The sequence below is a fragment of the Sylvia atricapilla genome, chromosome 5 (genome assembly GCF_009819655.1).
Source record: "Sylvia atricapilla isolate bSylAtr1 chromosome 5, bSylAtr1.pri, whole genome shotgun sequence".
Lineage (NCBI taxonomy): Eukaryota > Metazoa > Chordata > Aves > Passeriformes > Sylviidae > Sylvia > Sylvia atricapilla.
This window is the reverse complement of record NC_089144.1, coordinates 1,157,889-1,177,128: the sequence shown is the minus strand read 5'-3', so window position 1 is coordinate 1,177,128 and position 19,240 is coordinate 1,157,889. Positions and strand designations below refer to the sequence as shown.

Below are 19,240 nucleotides of genomic sequence, written 5' to 3'. Positions count from 1 at the left end.
TGGTCCATAAGCATTTATAAGGGTTCACAGCTTGTCCTGTTTTATTCCTGTTCTGTCTTGAAATACTTCAAAAAAACAATCTTAGAGAATAGGTGTAGGAAAATAACTTAATGTCCATAAATTATTTTCCTGAAGCTGGAAAATGCTGTGCAACACTTGTGTGTACTGTAGCCCTACTGTATTATTTGGTAAATCAAACCTCATGATTTTTTAGTCTACTGTAATATAAAAAAAGAATTACTAATTTTTTTAAAAATTTCCTTTCAAGTTGAGGCATAACATACTCATTTTTCCTTTTTCTAAATCAAAACACATCCCACACTTAAAAAAGGATGCATATTGTTATTTGTGGGTTGCACCAACTAATGATCCCTGGGCTGGGGGAAAGGGGAAGTTGGGATAAAAGCAGTCAAGGTTAGATCATGCGATTGTTTCACTTAGATTCTTCTTTCTGGTTTTGTTCATAGTCTTCTTTTCATGTTTTGAATTCGTGATGTGGTTTTGTTCAGAGTAAATCAAAAAAGGAAACTTTTTTTTTTTTTTTTTCAGTGTAGACTTAAAACAAGCTTGTTCAAAGTACAGCCAGTGTTTATTGTAACACAGACATTTCTGGGTGTCTGGAGAGAAAGAAGCCTGGAATAATTCTGTTCCCAGTCTTCGAAATAAAATGAGTTTATCTGCCCCAACAAATGCTTTTTTTGTCTTTCTACAAGGCAGATATATACCAGCCTTTCACTGGAAGAAATTATTATGTGAGGATATAATATGTGTGGCTACAGCTAGATGGATATATTATGTAATAATATATATTAGATTATATATTATTATATTTATTATAATTCAGTACAACATTAGCTCTCAAAAACATCTGTCTGCTTTTAAACTTTGGTGATCAGTATTTTCAAAATCTGGTAGAATAGAAATAAATATTCTGTATTTGCAATTTTTTTTCCCTATTTATTTCTCTGCAGACATTTCCTTGTAAACTTGAAGGGATAGGGCACAATGACTGAGTCCTTGGCAGAGAGGATCTGAACACAAATCACTGAACTTGAAGATACTGAACTAAGTGAAGGCAAAAGGCTGTCTGCATCATGCCAAATTTTTCCTCCTTAGTATAAACCATGATAATAAAGAATTTGTATCTCTAATAACAGCAGTTTTTCTAATAATTTCTAAAGAGAATGCTTGCCTTGCTGCAGGTGGGAGCTTCTCTCAGAGCCTCTGCAGCCTGTGACCCACCTGGGCTCTTCTCAAGGAGCCTGGGGATGCTTAGAGTGCTTTCCAGTTTATTCTGAATTAATTGGAGTACTGGGGTTGGTGCTTCTGTCACATTGACCATGATGTTATCCCCTGGCTGTGTCACCTGTATGTGTGACAAATGTTGTTATGTTTCTGTAGTGCAGAGATTAAAGTGTTGACCTTCTGCCAGTGCCACTGAATGCAGTTTGTGTAGTATCCTGGAGACCAAAATGCTTAAATCTTTTCTCTCCAAAGCATAGTTTGCTGTACTGTGTTGCCAAATAGCAGCTTGCCCCCAGAAGCAGGGAGGGTTTGGAAGGAGTGCAGGTGGAGGTGTGGACTTTTAATACATTAATACATAGCTTTAGGAAACTCAAGACTGCTTGGATAGAGCACTGGTGAGTGCTCAGGGCACAGACTGAAGGACTGAGAGTTGAACTGAATTTGTAGAGGATTAGATGAAATTAATGTTTCTTCAGAGCACTGATTTGGTGGAGAAACAGATGAAAGCAAGACATCAAAAATCCATCTTAAATCTTCTGTTAACTCTGGATATTAAGAAATAGGTATTCAGAACAATCATCATTCATTTTATTGACTAGAAAATCTATGGGGTTTTTTTTTAATCATCACAGAAGTGCTTTTTTGACTGTAATTTTGGTGAAGTGTTTTTTATTTTATTTTATTTTTTGTTTCCCCATAGGTGGCTGTTTTAATGCAATAGTGTCATTAGCTGGCTGAAGACTAAAGATGAGAATAGCAGGTAAGTATGCTCAGTAAAATCAGACTCTGTTCATCTATGAAACAACTGCTGTGTACAACATTAACCAGTTGTGACAGTAAGGTTTTAAAGTCAAAGAATCCTAGAACACCAGGTTCAAAGGGATCTCAGGAATCACCTGGTCTGACATTTCTGGTCAGAGGCATGGTCTAGACAAGATAGTTGTCATGTGAAAAGTGGAGATTTCCTCAAACCTTTTAGTGTTTGATTAGTCTGTCAGCACACCAGGAAAGCCAAGACCTTTGTGCCTGGCTACTCTGTGTCCTGTTATAGGGACCTTTCAGTGACCTCCTTTGTCCTGTTTGGGGACCCTTCAGTGACCTTCTGTGTCCTGTTTGGGGACACTTCAGTGACCTTCTGTGTCCTCTTATGGGGACCCTTCAGTGACCTTCTTTGTCCTCTTATGAGGACCCTTCAGTGACCTTCTTTGTCCCCTAATGGGGACCTTTCAGTGACCCCCTTTGTCCTGTTTGGGGACCTTTCAGTGACCTTCTGTGTCCCCTTATGGGGACCCTTAAGTGACCTTCTTTGTCCTGTTTGGGGACCCTTCAGTGACCTTCTTTGTCCTGTTTGGGGACACTTCAGTGACCTCCTTTGTCCTGTTTGGGGACCTTTCAATGAGCATTCTTTTCATTTGGGTGGACCTTGAGTGACTCTAGTAATACACACTTTCACTACCCACTGGTGTAAAAATCTCTTGCTTCACTGTTGCAGATGCAGTCAATAAAATACAGAGCACAGCTCACTGAGGAGTGGTGGCACATTGGAGGCAGGAAACTTTGGAATGATGGTGTGAGTTGATATTAAAAACTTAAGTTAAGAGAATCAAGTTGATGTCAGGAGAGGGATTTCACTGCAGGTGCTGGTTCAGCAGGAGATCCCTGCTCCTGTCTCCCTTGGCTGACAGGAGCTGTGCAGGGTTATCAGCTACAAATGTGACCTGAACAGAGCCTGGCCAAGGTGTTTCCACTCTGCTCCACCCTCTGTTGCCTGTTGGCATGTGCTTGAGGCTGCAGGCTGTGTGTGTATGGACTCAGTTGTGGGATAGGTCTTGAGCATTCCATCCAGGAAATAGCAGCTGTATTTTACCCTATAATTTTCATACTGCTATAATTTACTCTAATTTGAACCCTGGCCCAGCACTCTGTCCTACCAGCTTTTAAAATGGCCAGTGCTGGGTAGTCCACCGCTTCCTGGGGAGATTATTCCAATGTCTGATTGTTCTCACTGTGACAAATTTCCCATGTCCAACTGGAATCTTCCCCAGTATAACGTGTACCCACTACTGCTCTTGTTTTCCATTGACTCCTTGCAAAAAGGGAGTCTCCATCTTCTTTGTAGCCACCCTTGAAATCCTGGAATATGGTGCTGAGTTCTCCCAGAAGTCTTCCCTCAAGGCTGAGCAAACCCAGCAGTCTCAACCTTTCCTCCTCTGGCAGCCTTGCAATTCCTTTGGTTATCTCTGTGTTGGACTGTCTCTAGATTGTCTTTATCTTTTTTCTCTTTTTAATAGCAAGGTCCAGCACTGAAGGGAGTGGAACAAGTGACAAGTGCTGTGCAGAGAGGAATAATCACTTCATCTCTGTCTGCTGGTGATGCAGCCCAGCATCCTGCTGGCTTCTTTGCCAGCACCCTCCATTTGTATTGAGCTTGTTGTCCCCCAGAATCCCCTAATCCTTTTCCACAGAATGCTCCCCACATAGGTGGATTCCAGTCTCTTCTTTACTCCTGGGTTATGATTGCTGTGGTGGAAGACTTTACCCTGATCCTTGTTGAACTGTAGTGTCCAGCCCATTCTTCCAGCCTGTGCAGGTGTTCCTGCAGCTTGTCTCTCCCTTTAGATGTGCCCTCTTCTCCTCAGTTTGGTATCATCAAACTTTGTCATGATCTGCTTCATAACAGCCATTGCTGTTCTACTTCATTGATGTTTAATAAAACTCCATTTGGAATTGGGATGGTCGAAGAGCAATTGTTAAAATGCTGTGTGTGATCTGCACTGACTGCTTAAGGTGCCATGACTTGACATATTCTGGCTGCTATTTCTGTGAGATGATGAAAGAGTGAGGGAATGGCAAATGGGTTGTCTTAAGCCATTTCTTCCCCACCTCACTAAAATTACTGTGTGCTGTTTCAAGTGTCTGAAACTTTCTGAACGGGAGTTTGAAAACTATAAAAGCTTTTTCATAGAGCTAAGTTACTGTAGTACAGGCTTTAAGAAACGAGTTCTACTTGACAGAAGGCACAGTGGTTATAAAAATAAGATCTTTGCTAATATAACATTAAAAGACATGTAACATTACTTTAGACATTTTTGTTAGAATAGCCTGTGTAGCCATGGAACAGGTTTGAATTTCTGGTGCCTTGCACTTTTGTCAATAGTGTTAATTTCTTCTTCTAGAAGAAAATGACTTTTTCCAGCTTGTTAATGCGTGCAATTTTTGTCACTAGTCCTAATTTTGCTTTATTAACCACAAACTGGGAGCAATTGCTAAAGTGAATCTTATAAAGAACTGGAAAATGCTCCAATTTTAGGTGCCTGATTCACCTGGAAGATTACTTTCCAAACATCTTTAGGTTGTTTTTTTTTCCCCTTCCATCCAACTATTTAATTTTTTTTTTGCTAAAAGCCACCAAGTAGATCTGGCAGTTCCTACAGAATGTTTCACCCATAGCAAACATGCCAGTTGTGGTTCAAATGCTTAAAGAACCTTCTAGGTGATTTCTTAGTGAATCTTTGAAGGGAGCACATGCAGTTCAGCTGAAAAGCTCAGAATGCAGAGTCGAGGGGATGTTAGTCCTCAGACTGAGTTACTGTGCACTAAAACACGCTCTCCAAATGCCACTTGCTCGATGACACATTCCAAAGGCTGGTACCATCTTGTGGTTTTAGGCAGTTGTTGCTTGGAAAAACCTTTGCCCCATTTCTTAACATATGTGCAGCTCATCTGTTGCTCCAGTGCTGACACATGGTCCCCTTCCCTTCAAATGCAGTGATCTTGGCAGTTCCAGAATAATATTTTTAAGTTGGGTTTGCACCAGTGATCTCAAAGATCACTGCATTTGTGTGCTCACACACAAAAAAAGACCAAACTACAAGCAAAAAAAATCTCTTATCTTTCTTCATCTTTCTTCTATTTTCCTATCCCCTGATCTTTTTTTAGCCTTTTGGGAGGATTGATTAGCATCTCTCATCCTTCTGAAGGCTGAGTAATCTGTCTATTTTAAGTTCTTCTGAGCAGCCCATCACAGAAGCAGTCTGAGATCTGCAGGGGTATATAAATCTGGTTTTTTTCTAAGGGATTTGGCTGGCAATCTGAGAAGCAGCAGCATGCTCTAAGTTTGCTTCTTCCAGCCAGTTTGACATGCTGAAGTGAGACGGGAAGGCAGGATGTTAATCAGATGCTTCCTCCCTTGACTTGTACTCTCAGTCAGTATTTTACAGTCAGTTAAGAGAGGAGTGTTCTGTAAAAATGCATTGCAAACGATGCTAAAAATGGCAAGGTTTGTGGCAGTGTCACACACATTTCCATCTCAGATGTAAGCTGCTGTGGTTGTGTGCTGACAGCTCTTCTCCCACCAAGTAACTGGCCACAGCACTGCAGGAACCTGCCCTTGTAAAACTTAGAGCTGCCTACTTCACAGGAGAGGTACTGCTTTTTCTTACCCATTTTAAAATAGCCTTTGAGTCATCAAACTTGCTTTTTGGAGGTCGTTAATATAAATTTCTTGAGAAGTAAGTGAGAGGGCTTGTTTCTGGGTGGCTGGTGGTTTGGGGGGTTTTTTTGGGTTGTGGTTGGTTGGGTTTTTTTCAATGTCATACTCAGAGCTGACTGACCCTAGTACCCAAACTGCAGTAAATTAACAGATCCCTAATCACTCAGTCTGGGCCATATATTTAAACAGGGTTTGTGAACTGTGAGGAAAAGGGAAGTGGAATAGGGAAGATGGGAATTTTGCCTTCGGACACCAGCTGGGTACATCATCTTAGTTCATTTGCTGAAGTTGGATTTTCATGGAAATCTGGTTTCTCCTGGCTCCTGAGCTGAGTTGGTGTACTGTGGTGTTAGAGAGGAGGGAGAGAAAGTTGAGACCAGAGTGCTTTTGGTATGATAACCTGATGGATTGGTGCAGTTACCTCCTACATTACAATATCCATCCTACATTACAATATCCATCCATAATATCCATCCTTTCTCTCAGATTTATTCTATTTAGTTGGTCCACAGATGATCATCCTGTTTGAGTTCCCCAGAAGGTAATCTGATAACACATTTCTCATGTTGCTAATTTTGGTAAACTAGTGTTACCATTTGCAGATAATTTTTTGAAACTTTTTTCTCTTTCTTAACAGGTGCTGCAAAGTTGGTAGTAGTCATAGCAATATTTTTATTGACGTTTTATGTCATATCTCAAGTGTTTGAAATAAAAATGGATGCAAACTTAGGGCACATATTTGGTAAGTGATAACTCTTTCTCTGTGCATTTATTAATATTTATTTGTGCCTTTATCAAGAATATTGTGTTTGTTTTGCCTTAGGCTCTTCAACTTATGAATTCTGCTTTTATCTCTAATAAGTGTGCTTGTTATTTTTTTATATCTGATATGCGTATACATTGTTTTCTGTATGAAATATTTAACCTACTCTCTTACTCAGTTTTGTCTGCCAAAGTTACATAATTTTACCTGCTTTTTTTTTTTTGTTTATTTACTGGAAATGCATTCTTAGTGTAGAGCAATAAATTAGGTAACTTGAACCATGTTTCTGGAAATCTGTGCTCTGCCTTACTCCTGCTAAAGAGATTTAGAATCACTTTTGGGAGGCCTCTTCTCTTGCATGGGTATGCTAATGTGTTAAGTTGAATTGTGCAGTAATTAAAACAGTTCAGATGTGCCCTGGTGTAATGCACAAATAAAGATTAGCAGTTGAGGTGTCTCAAATTTCAGAGACTATTGTGAACCAGAATATTCTTTCAAGGTGCTTTTTATTACAAAAAAACCCCTACAATGTTTGGTATAGGGATGGAATTTGTGTTCTTTAACTCTGGATTGCTGCAGTGTGAGCTGCAGGGACCTTCAGTAATCACTGAAGAGACAGAGGTGTCCTTGAGATGTGTGTGATGGGGACACTTGTGTCTCCTCTTATCTCAGGAAAGAGAGATAGATAGATAGATAGATATAGGTAGATATATATAAAAAGATAGATAGATAGATATATTTTGTGTCTCCTCATATCTCAGGAAAGAGAGATAGATAGATAGAGATAGATTGATATAGGTAGATATATATAGAGAGAGATTTAGATATATATATAGATAGATATAGATAGATACGTAGATATATAGATATATTTTGTGTCTCCTCATATCTCAGGAAAGGGATAGATATATATATATAAATATATTTATTTTTTTTCAACCCACGAATGGTTGGGTTGAAATCTGCCTGAGCTGCAGGCTTCCAGTTTAGGTGAAAGGAGCTGTAAGGAGGGAATTAATTTTAATTAATTAATGCCAGGGAAGCTGTAAGGAGGGAATTAATTTTACTTCAATGCCCTGAGCCTCATGAATTCTCAGGTTCTGGATCTCTGTGAGGTTTTGACTCCGTGGCTGATTCACCATCAGCCCTAAATTAAAGCAGTGCTTCTGGATGGATTCCTAATCACTTTCATTTTTATGCTAATGCATGAAAGTTGTTTTTTTTATTGGAGCATAATATTGAGGTGTGTTTGATACTTCATTTCAACCAGCCTGTTTTTATGGAAACATTTTCCATTTATAGGATATAATATAGCAGATGACACTTCAATAGTAACAGTAAAACTTTCTTTTTCCCTTTTAGCTAGATCAGCATTGGATGCAGCTGCACGCTGTGAGTATTCAGAGGCATGTATTACTGCTGGGACTTGCTTTCACTAATAACAGAAAGCCTGATGAATTTTCATAGTTAACAAAGTCTTAATTGCACTTCACACGCAATCAGAAACTAATTTTCCTCTTCTCCTGATTTTCCTAAATTTCTGGTGAAGTCTGTTTTGTAGTTTTGGCTTGTGACTTTGATGACAGTGGCAGAGCAAGCAGCAGGGTGACAACGAGGAGTTGGAATAATGAGGAACTTAGGAACTTAGATTATTTTAAACTGCTGTGTAACTACAGATGCTATAGCATTGGTGTTTGCTCTCTTTCCTGAATTCCTTTGGAATAAATCTGTCTGTTAGCCTACCTGTGTGTTCTCTAAAATCTTGGTTTCCTTCCTTTTGAAAGCTACAAAACCTCCAAGATACAAGTGTGGGATCTCTAAAGCTTGTCCTGAGAAGCATTTTGCATTCAAAATGTCCAGTGGAGCAGCAAATGTAGTTGGACCTAAAATCTGTGTAGAGGATAATGTGTGAGTATTTTTACCTGTTGTCTCTAAGTGTCTCTTTCAAATATTTAGGTCACTTTGCACACAAAATCAGCAGTTTAAATGAGTTTTTTTTGCAAACAGTTTGACTCCATGCCAAGGTCACATTGCATTATAACCTTATCTCCAGTGAAGCATACTTAATGCTCTTCAGAAAATGCAGAAATGTGTGTTATTTTAATACATGCAAGATAAACAAAGCTTTCACTTTGTTTCAGGTTTACAGAGTTAAGGGTTAGTTTGTCAAGTCAGAGGCACACTTGTCTCTTAGTAACTTCTCCTTGTGCCTCTAATAGTAATTCAGTTAATAATTGTATTGTCTTCTGCAAGTAATCTTTAAAGCTGTATTTTCTCAGTACTAATGTCAGAACACATTTTTTACTGTTCTTCTAAGGTTGCCTTCAAAAGGGAAGAATAGTATTTTCATGATCAGTAGTTGTTTAACTGTGCTGATGGTAACTGAAGTTAATAAACTTTAAATAATTGTGAAACGAGGAAAACAACTGCTTGAGACACAATTTTAAGTCCTCTTTTTGATAATATTTTTGATAAAGTATTATCAATAATACTCTGCATAAAGTATTTAACTGGGTACTTTTCAGTAGCCCCCATAGAGGGAATATTAATATTTATTTTTTGACTGTTTTTCCTCTTAGGTTGCTCCTGCACATTGTCACCCAGAGTGTGCACTTCCTATAACATAACCTATCAAGTGCAAACCTGCACTTGATTTTGCAGATGACACATCAGAAAAGGCACAGTGTTAGTGTTGTTGGGAGGAGATTTTTTTTAAATATCAATCACACTTAAAGCCTTTGCAAATGAATAACAGAGCCAGTGGCAACTCCTCTGTGAACAACAGAACCCCACAAAATAGAGTAAATAGGATAATTCATGTATAAGAGGAAAATAAAAAACTACTGGTAGCATTTTAGTCTCTAAAGTAACTGTAAGACTAGTCTCAAGTGATCTTAAAGAGAAGTTGTTGGCACCAAGGAGCTGGCCAGGCTCAGCTGAAGCTGCTCTGGGGTCACTCTGCAGCATTGGTGGGGTTGGGGAGCACAGCAGAGCTTGTCCCTTTGTCCCTTGTCCTTTCCATTCCTGCTGGTGACCTGCCTGGTGGCCTTGGGCAGCCTTATCTAATCTCTGAGTGTGGTATTTCTGCTGCTGTTACAAAACATGCCACTGTCTCCTTCTGCTTCTTAATGCCTGTGAAGGCTTAAGCTGATTCAATGATTAGAAGTTGTGGGAATGCAAGGAATATTTTAATTTCAGGATGGTAGGGTTGTTTTGTTTGGGAATTTGACTTTTTTGTTTGAATGTCTTGCTGACTGATTGACTAAGAAGAGTTTTGTTATTTCTGTCCAAAAAAAAAAAAAAAAATAGAGAAAATCCTCTACTAGATATTTTGCTGAAGAAAGTGATGAAAATAAAGCCATTGCTGGAAAAAGCCTCTAAGTGGGCACTTCAGTGCACAGCTATTGGATTCTGAAGTCCAGCTTTCCTTGGCAAACTGCTTTCTGAATTCCATCAGAGGGGAACTGGTGTCTGTCAAACCTGTCTGTCAAATCAATGACATTTTCTGGTTGATTTTATACAATCTCCTGCTTTGCTCAAAAGAGGTTTTATTTCTCTTCCAAAAGCTCTCACCTTGTTGCCTGTACATTCTTGGAAGAATTCTAAAACTGATGAAGGGCTGCCCTCCTGTGAGGAGCTGTTGCACTGCAGCCTGTTGTGTTCTGCTCTAGAAAAAACTCATTTCCTTGAGTAGCTCTTTTTTTTTTTTTGAGATATTTTGTGAACTCACACCTGCAAAAAGGTTTTTCTTTTTCTGATGACTTTGTGTTCTTCATACTTCCAAGACAGGACAGCAGGAAAATAATTTGTGAATGATATTTACAGAGTAGAGTATTTTTCCAATGTATTAAATGTAGGGATGTCACTTGACTTATGAAAGCACTAACATTACTTGCATTCTGAATTGTATCAGCAATTTGTCAATTTTTATTTTTTTTATTATAGAAATATTTTTAATGTGAAACAGGATTTCTGCTGTATACAAGTTCAGTTATAACTTTGTTCTCTATTGGGAAACCATAATCCAAAATAGAAACAACATGCTGGACTCATCACCAAAATATTAAATATTAAAGCTACTTCATGGGCTTTTTAGAAGGGGCTGTGCTTACTTCTTTACCAGCAACTGCTCCATGCAGTTTTATTTTAGTATGAGGCCAGTTGATGATGTGCCACAGTAACCCATAAATGTTGTACTCTGTTCCTTTAGTAACTAGTAATTCTTGTTTTCATAGTTGCAGGTTTTGTTCTCTGAATCCATTATAACTTTTTGCATGTGTGGACCTTCAGTGTCTAGTCAGCCCAGTATCAGATATTTGTCTACTTATTTACAGAGAATTTTGTTGTTAAAATGAAAGGAAGTTCTTATTCTTTTTGGTAAATTAAATGCCCACTGAATTTTGCAGGAGGAGGAGAATGGGTTCAGAACTTCACTGCCTTTGTTCATTTATGTTCCAGTCTTTATTTGCCATATGTTTTTCTTGTTCAGAATGGATGCTCAGGCATGCCATGAAAACCACATGATCAGAGCAGAAATGATCCTCCAGTGGCTAAAATCCTTCTGGAGTTCCCTACTAACCAGAATTGAATTCTGAATTTCAGCAGAAAATTTCAAGTATTTTCTTTCAGAAATTACTGAATTAGAGTTTTAATTTAATTTAATGTACACATGTGCAGCCCCTTTCTAAAGCCAGTTAAGGAGATTCAAGATCTCCTGGTCAGGATGGAATTAAAGTGTCTTTTGCAGTGTGTTTGTAACTAGGGACTTGTGTGCACTTACATGCTTTTGCTGAGATGCTTCTTCAATCTCAGCCGAAGGCTTCTTCATTATCCCAAACTATGTAATTGTTCCAAACTTCTGTTTGTCCTGTTCATGTTACCTTTTTTAATCCTGGCTTCAAAATGTTAATGCTGGGCTCTCTGGGGCCTGAAGGCAGAGCAGAGTTCTTCACACTGTGAACTGCCAGGGCTGGGGAGATCTGGGAGCTTTTCCTCCCTGGAGTGCTACAGCCACCGTGTAAGGCAGCAGAGCATCCTACCCAAATTATCCTACCCAAATTATCCCACCCAAATTATCCCACCCAAATTATCCCACCCAAATTATCCCACCCAAATTATCCCACCCAAATTATCCCACCCAAATCTTAACATTCCTCTTCTCTGCTGCTCTGAAGGGCTTCCATTTCACAATGGGACTCTGCTTTTCAGCCCCTTTGCCCCTCTTGAGTTGGATCAATGAATTGCTGTCACACATTGTGACATGTTTCCTGGTATGTGTGATTGTAGTCCAAGATTTTATGCAACTTTTGCTTAAAGTCCCATCCCTGTGCTAACTGTTTTTCTTGCAGTTAGGTTTCCTCTTATGTGTATGAGTAGGTAAATGCTTTGTCTTTCTAGTTTCTTAATGTGAATTTTAAATGTTTCTGTTCAGTTAGCTTTTGCACTCATGAGCACATTTTTGTTCATTGTGTGTTTGCAAACAAAAGCTTAAAATGTTGGTTGTGTGACTGTGCTGAGCTCTGCAATTAATATTTGGTTATCTTTTAAAACATTAATAACATAACTATATCAATAACACTATTTTTGTAGCGCTTCTAATATACAGACATACTTTGAAACCATAATTAAGCAATCAAATTAAATCAATACAACTGGGGATACTTGATGTATTATTCTTAATTCAGTGGTGCTTCAAGAACACAGATTAGTTCAAGGAGATTTTGCTTCATTTAAGTACTCATGAACATGCAGTCTGTGTCTCTCTTAGAACTTGGTCCTCTTTAAAAACCAGAATTATTTCACATCAGAAGATTGTCCCATTAATTTTTTTTTTCTGTTTGTTTCAGTTTAATGAGTGGAGTTAAAAATAATGTTGGCAGAGGAATTAATACAGCCTTGGTCAATGGTAAGTGACATTTTAAGTGGGCAGATTGTCTTCATTTTAAAATAGTTTCTGAAATTTAAGATGAAATGCTATGGGGGGGTGAAAGGCAAAGCACCAAGGAGAAAAGGAAGCATTCAGCTTGTTTATACTGAGATATGTCAAATACTGGCACTGACACCTTGTTACAAAGCAGAAAAGCTCAGTGCATTTTTGCTTCTAAAAGTGGGTTGTAAAAATAATGATGTGGACTGCTGTGGTGACTGCATCTTGTAATTCCTAGTGCACAGAAAATGGGAAAAGACACGAGAGGCATGCTGCTGCTTCTGACCTTGTGTGTTGCCACCACTAATTAAACTGTAGACTGTATTCTTCTGTTGCTCTATTTTCAGTGAAACTTCTTTAGCATCTTTAACAGTTTCATTACTTCACAGAAGGAGCAGTTCTTTATTTCCTCACTTGGATCAGAATATTTGGTCTGTAGATTTTGTGTGTAAATACATCATGTTAGGTAATTGTGTTCAGGGTTTGTAATTTTCATTAAAACGAGTTTAGCTGTGTGTTACCTTGAAAGCTGAACTCAGTGTCAGCACTGGCAAATTTGTCTTTAATGTGTAGGAAATGTTTCCTTGTAGCACTGAGAGAGTACTTTGTCCTTTCCCTGCCACATAAATTCTTTTTATCTGTGAATTGTACTCAGATTTACATCATCTAAAGCATAACTTGAACAATAATTCCTAATCCTGTGTTGCTTTCCTAAAGTGTCTCAATCTGTTCAAAACCAAAATACTTATCTTTGTATTTTATAGCTCCAGTCTTTGTCTTCCAAACTTTAAATGAATGTATATATTTAAAAAACCTCCCTCCCACCAAATGCTCCTTTGTAGACAGCTTAATAAAAGAAGGTATTGAGATATGCTATATTATCCACTTTTTTCTATTTATTCTGGATGTTTAAATCTACTTATAATTTCCAGTCTACAGCAGAACATGCAGCCTAATTTTAATCTTTCTGACTTTCCATGTGGCACGAGAGGCAGTCTAAAGCTCTACTGTCTATTTTTGCAAAACCAGCTTTAAAAAAAGGCAGATACATGAACTGAAGATTCTTTGCTGGTTTTAGAGCCTGTGGATGTTACCATTTATTTTAGATTCCATTTGCAGCAAAAGCAGAATTTTACCTAGAATCATAGAATGATCTGTGCTTGAAGGGACCATTAACATCAGCAGTTCCAACTCCCCTTGCCATGAGCAGGGACACATGGCACAGGTTCCTTAAAGCTGCATCCAGCCTGGCCTCCAACTCTTTTGGGGATCTTCTCACTTTTTTCCTCTTACCTTTCCCTGCACTTTTTCGCAAACCTCTAAAAGTTAAAGGTTTGTGTTTAAATTAAAACATTTAATTTTCCATTAAAGTTACCATAATTCATTTATCTAGTGTCTTCTGCAGCACTTTGTCTGGAAGACTGTAGGAGGAGTTGGGCATGTTATCTGTGAAATAATTTTGGCTCTGTTTGATGGCACCAAATGTTTCTTTTTCTCTTTTCCTTCAGGTAAAACAGGAGAATTATTAGATACCAAGTTCTTTGACATGTGGGGAGGAGGTAAGTGATGTGACACTGGTCAGAGACAAACAACAAATGTGCCTTTTTTCTTCATCCTTGTCCATTTGCTGTGTGATTTAAGGTGATAGTTAGGGGAATACTTCACCTCTACCTTTGTAATTGTGCAGCTTTAAAGAAACACAAGTAGTTGAAGTTGGAGGGAATGGTGGGGTGATGGAGCAGACTTGTTCTCCAGAGTAGTTCTCATTACTGGTTATGTCTTTACACAATATGGATTAAACCCTTTCTATAAAATAAGAATTCCTTGATGCATTTTTGCTTTCTCTCACTCCGCATCTTTTCATAAATATATATTAATAAATACTATACATTTTTATATATAAACATTATCTTTACAAATATTCTTAAAAGTAATGTCCTTGCAGAAAGACCTTGCAGGTGTTTAAATACTGAATTGTTGCTTATTATTTAACAGTTTTATGTTCCCCTTCTTTTCAGATGTGGCACCACTAATTGAATTTCTGAAGACCATCCAGGATGGAACAATTGTGTTAATGGCAACATATGATGATGGAGCAACCAAGTATGTAATTAATTTTAAACAGCAATTGTTGCTTAAACTTTTACATGCTGAAATGTTTTATACTGAAAAAAATATATTATCACAAAGGCACTTTTAATAAGATTTTGTTCTTCCAAGGTGTCAGATTTGAAACTGTACTTTCAGTTTATTAGTTTTATAATGCAGATGTGATTTGGGCACAACAAAAATCAAACTAAAACTAAGCAGATAGAGGTGTGCTAATTTTTCTGTTGCTGATAGCTCATTCTGTCTTAGGCTAGTAAATTCAGAGAGGTCCAGACATAAGAACATGATTATGAGAAGATACTCTGGTGGGAAGTGTCTGTTCCATCAGAGTTTCTTCAGGTGAATCCAAGACAGAGTTTGGTGGTTACAGGATGGCAGAGACCATTCCCAACAAGCCTGGTCTGTATCCTTACATCTAAAGTCACAGAGGTTGCTTTTTTACAGCTCTGTTTTACTGTTCCACCCTAAAGCTGTTCAGTAGATTAATCTAGATGTAGCCTAAGAGGGTCTCTTGGGGCATTGTCTTCCAACTTTCACAGCTTGGGTCAGTTCCAATCGATACCAAAATTACTGTAGAATATGTATTATAATCTATTCCTTACCTAAGTCATCCTATCCAAAGGATTGCCTTTCACAGTGAAAATTTAAACTTCTTTCCTTTTCTTCTACTGTTTCACTAATAATTAACTTTTTTTGTTAATGTGGTCTGTACATTTTTTTCCCTCTTTTGGTTCAGTTTGTTATCTACAACTTGTCTGTATTTTTGATATGGAAGCAGCTGTGACTTAAGTCCTGACTTTGCAATGTGGAAGGTTCACAGTAAATAGTCAAGTGTGTTGACATTCCCTGCTTTTAACAAAGCAGAAAGTCATTTACTGGGGTTTTAGCCAAGGTTGGATCTTCTCTCTGTTGTTCTCTTCACTTCTTTTGTTATTTTACATTTCACCTTCTTCCCTTTTTTCTTTGACATTTTAGGAAATGAGTAGGGTTGGTTTTGCTTCAGTAACCGTGTTACAGCTGCTGTGTTTGACTGTTTGTATGTAGCTAGAATATGGCTAAAGAAGAAGTTGTATTTGGCCTTGTCATGCTGACAAGGAGCTGCTGCTTACTGACAATACTAAACTACCACTGGTAGCTGATTAAATATAAATGCCAGTTCTTGGGAACAAAATTGTGAAGAATCAAGCTGCCCTAATGCTTGAGAAAGTTGGACTGTGGGTTGGGCAAATAACCTCCACAATATTTAATATTTTCCATAATTTTGGCTGAACTCAGTCATTCTCACTTTATCCCAATATCTCAATCACCATATCTCAATAGGTGGTAGTAATCAGAAGGTTTGTATCTTGTTTGGTAATCAGGCACATTTAGTAACTTAAAGGAAGAATTAAAGAGCTGCTATTTCAAGATTTTGGAATATCTTATCCTATAAGAACTGTATTCCTTTTAATTCCAAAATGGTCCTAATAGGGTTTACAGGCACTGAACCTGCTGTGAGGCAGCATTCTGAATTTTGAACTAACTGCCCCAAGCAGGTGAGAACTTAATTTCATTCTTCTAATCTAAAATAGCTTTTACTTTCTCTAGACTTCAGTTTAGAGCCTGCAAACAACATTTACTTTAAAGGCTGACATTTTTAATTGCTTGGAGAACTGCTCACAGAGCTTGAGATGTATAAATTCTCACAGGAGAGGCTTCCTAGCTTTTGTTGGTGTAGTGACAGGTTTAAATCCTGGTTCCTTGAGATGATAATATGAAAGCGCAGCGCTCGTTGGATCAGGTGATTTCAGAACTAGCCTTACCTGATTCAATTGCCCAGTATTGACTGATTAAAGTATATTAAATATGATCATGGTGCACTGAATGATGAAAGCTCTAAGGGCATGTATTGCATCCACATAAGAACCTCTCTGGTTTTTCCAAGGCTGAACGACGAGGCACGGAAACTGATTGCTGAACTGGGGAGCTCTTCCATTTCTAACCTCGGCTTCAGAGACAACTGGGTCTTCTGTGGTGGGAAAGGAATCAAAACTAAAAGCCCATTTGAGCAGGTTTGTGATTCTGTAACGTCTGCATTAATAGAGGCATAGAATGTTTTATAAATGTTTTATAAATGCCATGCATTTGTTCAGGATGAGTATCTATTGCAATACTGACACACAGTGTTATTTTCTGGTTTTTTCCCTGAGTAATGTCCTCCTTTTAAACATACAAAACAAAGAGATTCTTTGGTGACTCATAAATAAGAAAAAAATCTGATATGGTGTAGATCTTACCATGCCAGTAACTAAATTATTCATCTTTTTAATGAGTCAAATTAAACTGAAGAACTCAAGGCTTTCTGCCCGAGTTGCATTTGAGATGCACTAAAAGGGTGAACTTCCAAGAGGTAAGTGGGCAGTTAAGGTGTTGGTGCTCCCAGCTGTTAGCTTTGCTCTTCTCTCAAATTGCTGCCATTGCCAAATTTGTGAAATGGAATATATTCCCATTCTTTAGCTGTTACAATTCAGCATGTTTGCCTTTAATTACTGGTAAAAGTAGCTTTGCACTAGCAGAGTAAGGAAGGTGTGTTTTCTTCTGGCAGCTTTGTAAGGGAGGAGAAACTTAAATGCACAAACAGTGGCAGACTCCTGGAGACAATAATGCCTTACCTGACTGTAGATGGTTGCTTGGTGGACAAATAAAATGTTCTTTCAAATCTCATTATTTGTTTGCATTGTAAAGTTAGTATCCTTATTTATTTTTACCTAGTGGTTCATGCTTTAATGCAGTTGGTCATTTCCTTGCTTCTCTCTTCCTAAGCAAACATGTATAATAAAATTTAAAAACGTTTTCCCTGTATGGCTTGACTTTTTACCACAGTTAAAAAACTATGGTGAAGTAATTTGTCTGAGCAAGTTCATTCAAATGGTGAACACTTATGAATTGTTACATTTGATTCAAAGTACAAGAAGTTATTAATGATGTTTTTTTGTTGTCCATGGCCTGAAAATAAGGACATGTCTTAAAGCTGTGAGTTAAAGGATCAATGGCTTCACACTAATGGCAGATTGATGCTTTCCATTTGTAGCACATAAAGAATAACAAGGACACAAACAAGTATGAAGGCTGGCCAGAAGTTGTTGAGATGGAAGGCTGCATCCCTCAGAAGCAAGAGTAAATGGAAACAGAGGAAAAGGAAAAGGACTATGGAAGAAAATGCACTTTCTGCTATTATTAGAGAGAGGGCTATGAAGGAGACTGTACTGTAAAAATTCTTTTTAAAGCATGCAGCCATCTTGTCAGTGTGTGCATGAGCACTGATATTTTGAATATTGGGATTATTTATTGCTAACACACCTAGAAATTCTTTTTGTAAATATGTCCAAAAATAAAAGAAACATCCAATCATTTCTATGCAGGTTTCTTAAAAGCACAGTATTTAGTTTGCCTGTGGTAAATAATACTTGTAGATAACTGGCTAATAAATTATGTATATGGACAATAAACAGATTGTGACAAATGTACTGTCCTTTTAACAGTGCAATGTTGCTGTGACTATGTAAACTTGGTGAAATATTGTAGATTTTAGTAATATGTTAATAAGGAGCTTTAATTTTTTTTTTTTATCCTCTGCCTTTTTAATGGCAGTATCAATTTTTATTAAAGCAATTTGGTTATTCTAATACCAATTCTCCTAAACTTTATTTTGTAGTCCCCCATCAAAACCTGAATAATCAACAAAGGAAGACTAAATGATAATATAGCACAAATATGCCATGAAAAGAACAATAGAATATTTTTTTTCTATCTTTAGGGGATGAACTAAGGTCAATATATAACTAGTATGTGTAATATGTAAAAGCAGCTTGGAAGAACTTGTACTTAAATTGAAAGTGTTTATTTCACAGAAAGGAGCTGGCATGTTAAAAGCAGCAGTACTGTGGCTTATTTTTTCATTTTTTATTCAGTTTTTGTACCTCTGCTTAGCTGTTGATCCTCCCCGTGGCTGTTGAGCTGCAGTGGCTGGTCACACAGTGGATGGTAAGGGAAGAGTTTCCTCTTTAATCCTAAATCAGGAGGAGGTTTGCCATCACAAAGAGCCTGGGGGAAGCAGTGTGCCTTCTCCTGAGGGTTCTTCCACCTTCCCCACTCCCCAGGAGCCAAGGCAATCCCTCCTTAGTGCAGAGTCAGAGGGAGCAGGGTGTGTCTTGGGTTGTGCAGTGTCACTGAGAACTGAGTGTCACAGTGTGTCACTGAGAACTGACAGTGTTTCCTTCATCCTTCTTTTTCATGGGAAAAAAAAAAAAAAAAAAAAAAGGACCAAGTCGAAGTGGCCTTATTCTCTAGCTTAGAGCTGTGGGAAAACCTTGCTTTCTTTCTAAACTGGTGTTTCTTTTAACTAGGGCCAGCTTGAACTTTTCCTGGAGCTAAGTTACACCATACTAACTGACCATGTCCATATTCACAAAATTAGGGCTGACACAGACCTGGCTGTTGTAATCTCTTGGGACTTTGTGTCATGAATCCTGGTGTAGTCCTCAAAAACTTCAAGCTAGTACTCTGGGGCAAAAGCTGCAAAGGAATTTTCAGGACCCTGCAGTGAGTTTTAACCCAGAGGCATTAGAAATAGTATTCTTGTTGATGTTTTGTGAGTCAATTCTGTGCACTAAGAATATCAAGCAATATTGAGAATTACCTTGTGTAAGAAAAATAAATAATCTCT

At 37.9% G+C, this 19,240-nt stretch overlaps 1 protein-coding gene across 1 annotated transcript; it reads left to right on the top strand.

The window, feature by feature from the left end:
• Window positions 1–1,945: 1,945 nt before the first annotated feature.
• On the top strand, window positions 1,946–18,345 carry FAM3C (FAM3 metabolism regulating signaling molecule C). Its single transcript, XM_066318566.1, has 9 exons — window positions 1,946–2,005; window positions 6,375–6,479; window positions 7,863–7,892; window positions 8,285–8,408; window positions 12,347–12,405; window positions 13,935–13,985; window positions 14,445–14,529; window positions 16,460–16,586; window positions 17,606–18,345. Exons 1-9 carry the CDS (start codon window positions 1,993–1,995, stop codon window positions 17,693–17,695), a joined length of 684 nt encoding a protein of 227 aa, XP_066174663.1. The 5' UTR covers window positions 1,946–1,992; the 3' UTR covers window positions 17,696–18,345.
• The last annotated feature ends 895 nt before the right edge of the window (window positions 18,346–19,240 follow it).

What these genes read in the sequence shown, in the direction of transcription:
- FAM3C (XM_066318566.1), top strand. An exon ending in ATCTGTGTAGAGGATAATGT is followed by an intron (nt 8,409 to 12,346) that starts GTGAGTATTTTT and finishes TGTTTGTTTCAG; the next exon opens with TTTAATGAGTGGAGTTAAAA. An exon ending in TAATACAGCCTTGGTCAATG is followed by an intron (nt 12,406 to 13,934) that starts GTAAGTGACATT and finishes CTTTTCCTTCAG; the next exon opens with GTAAAACAGGAGAATTATTA.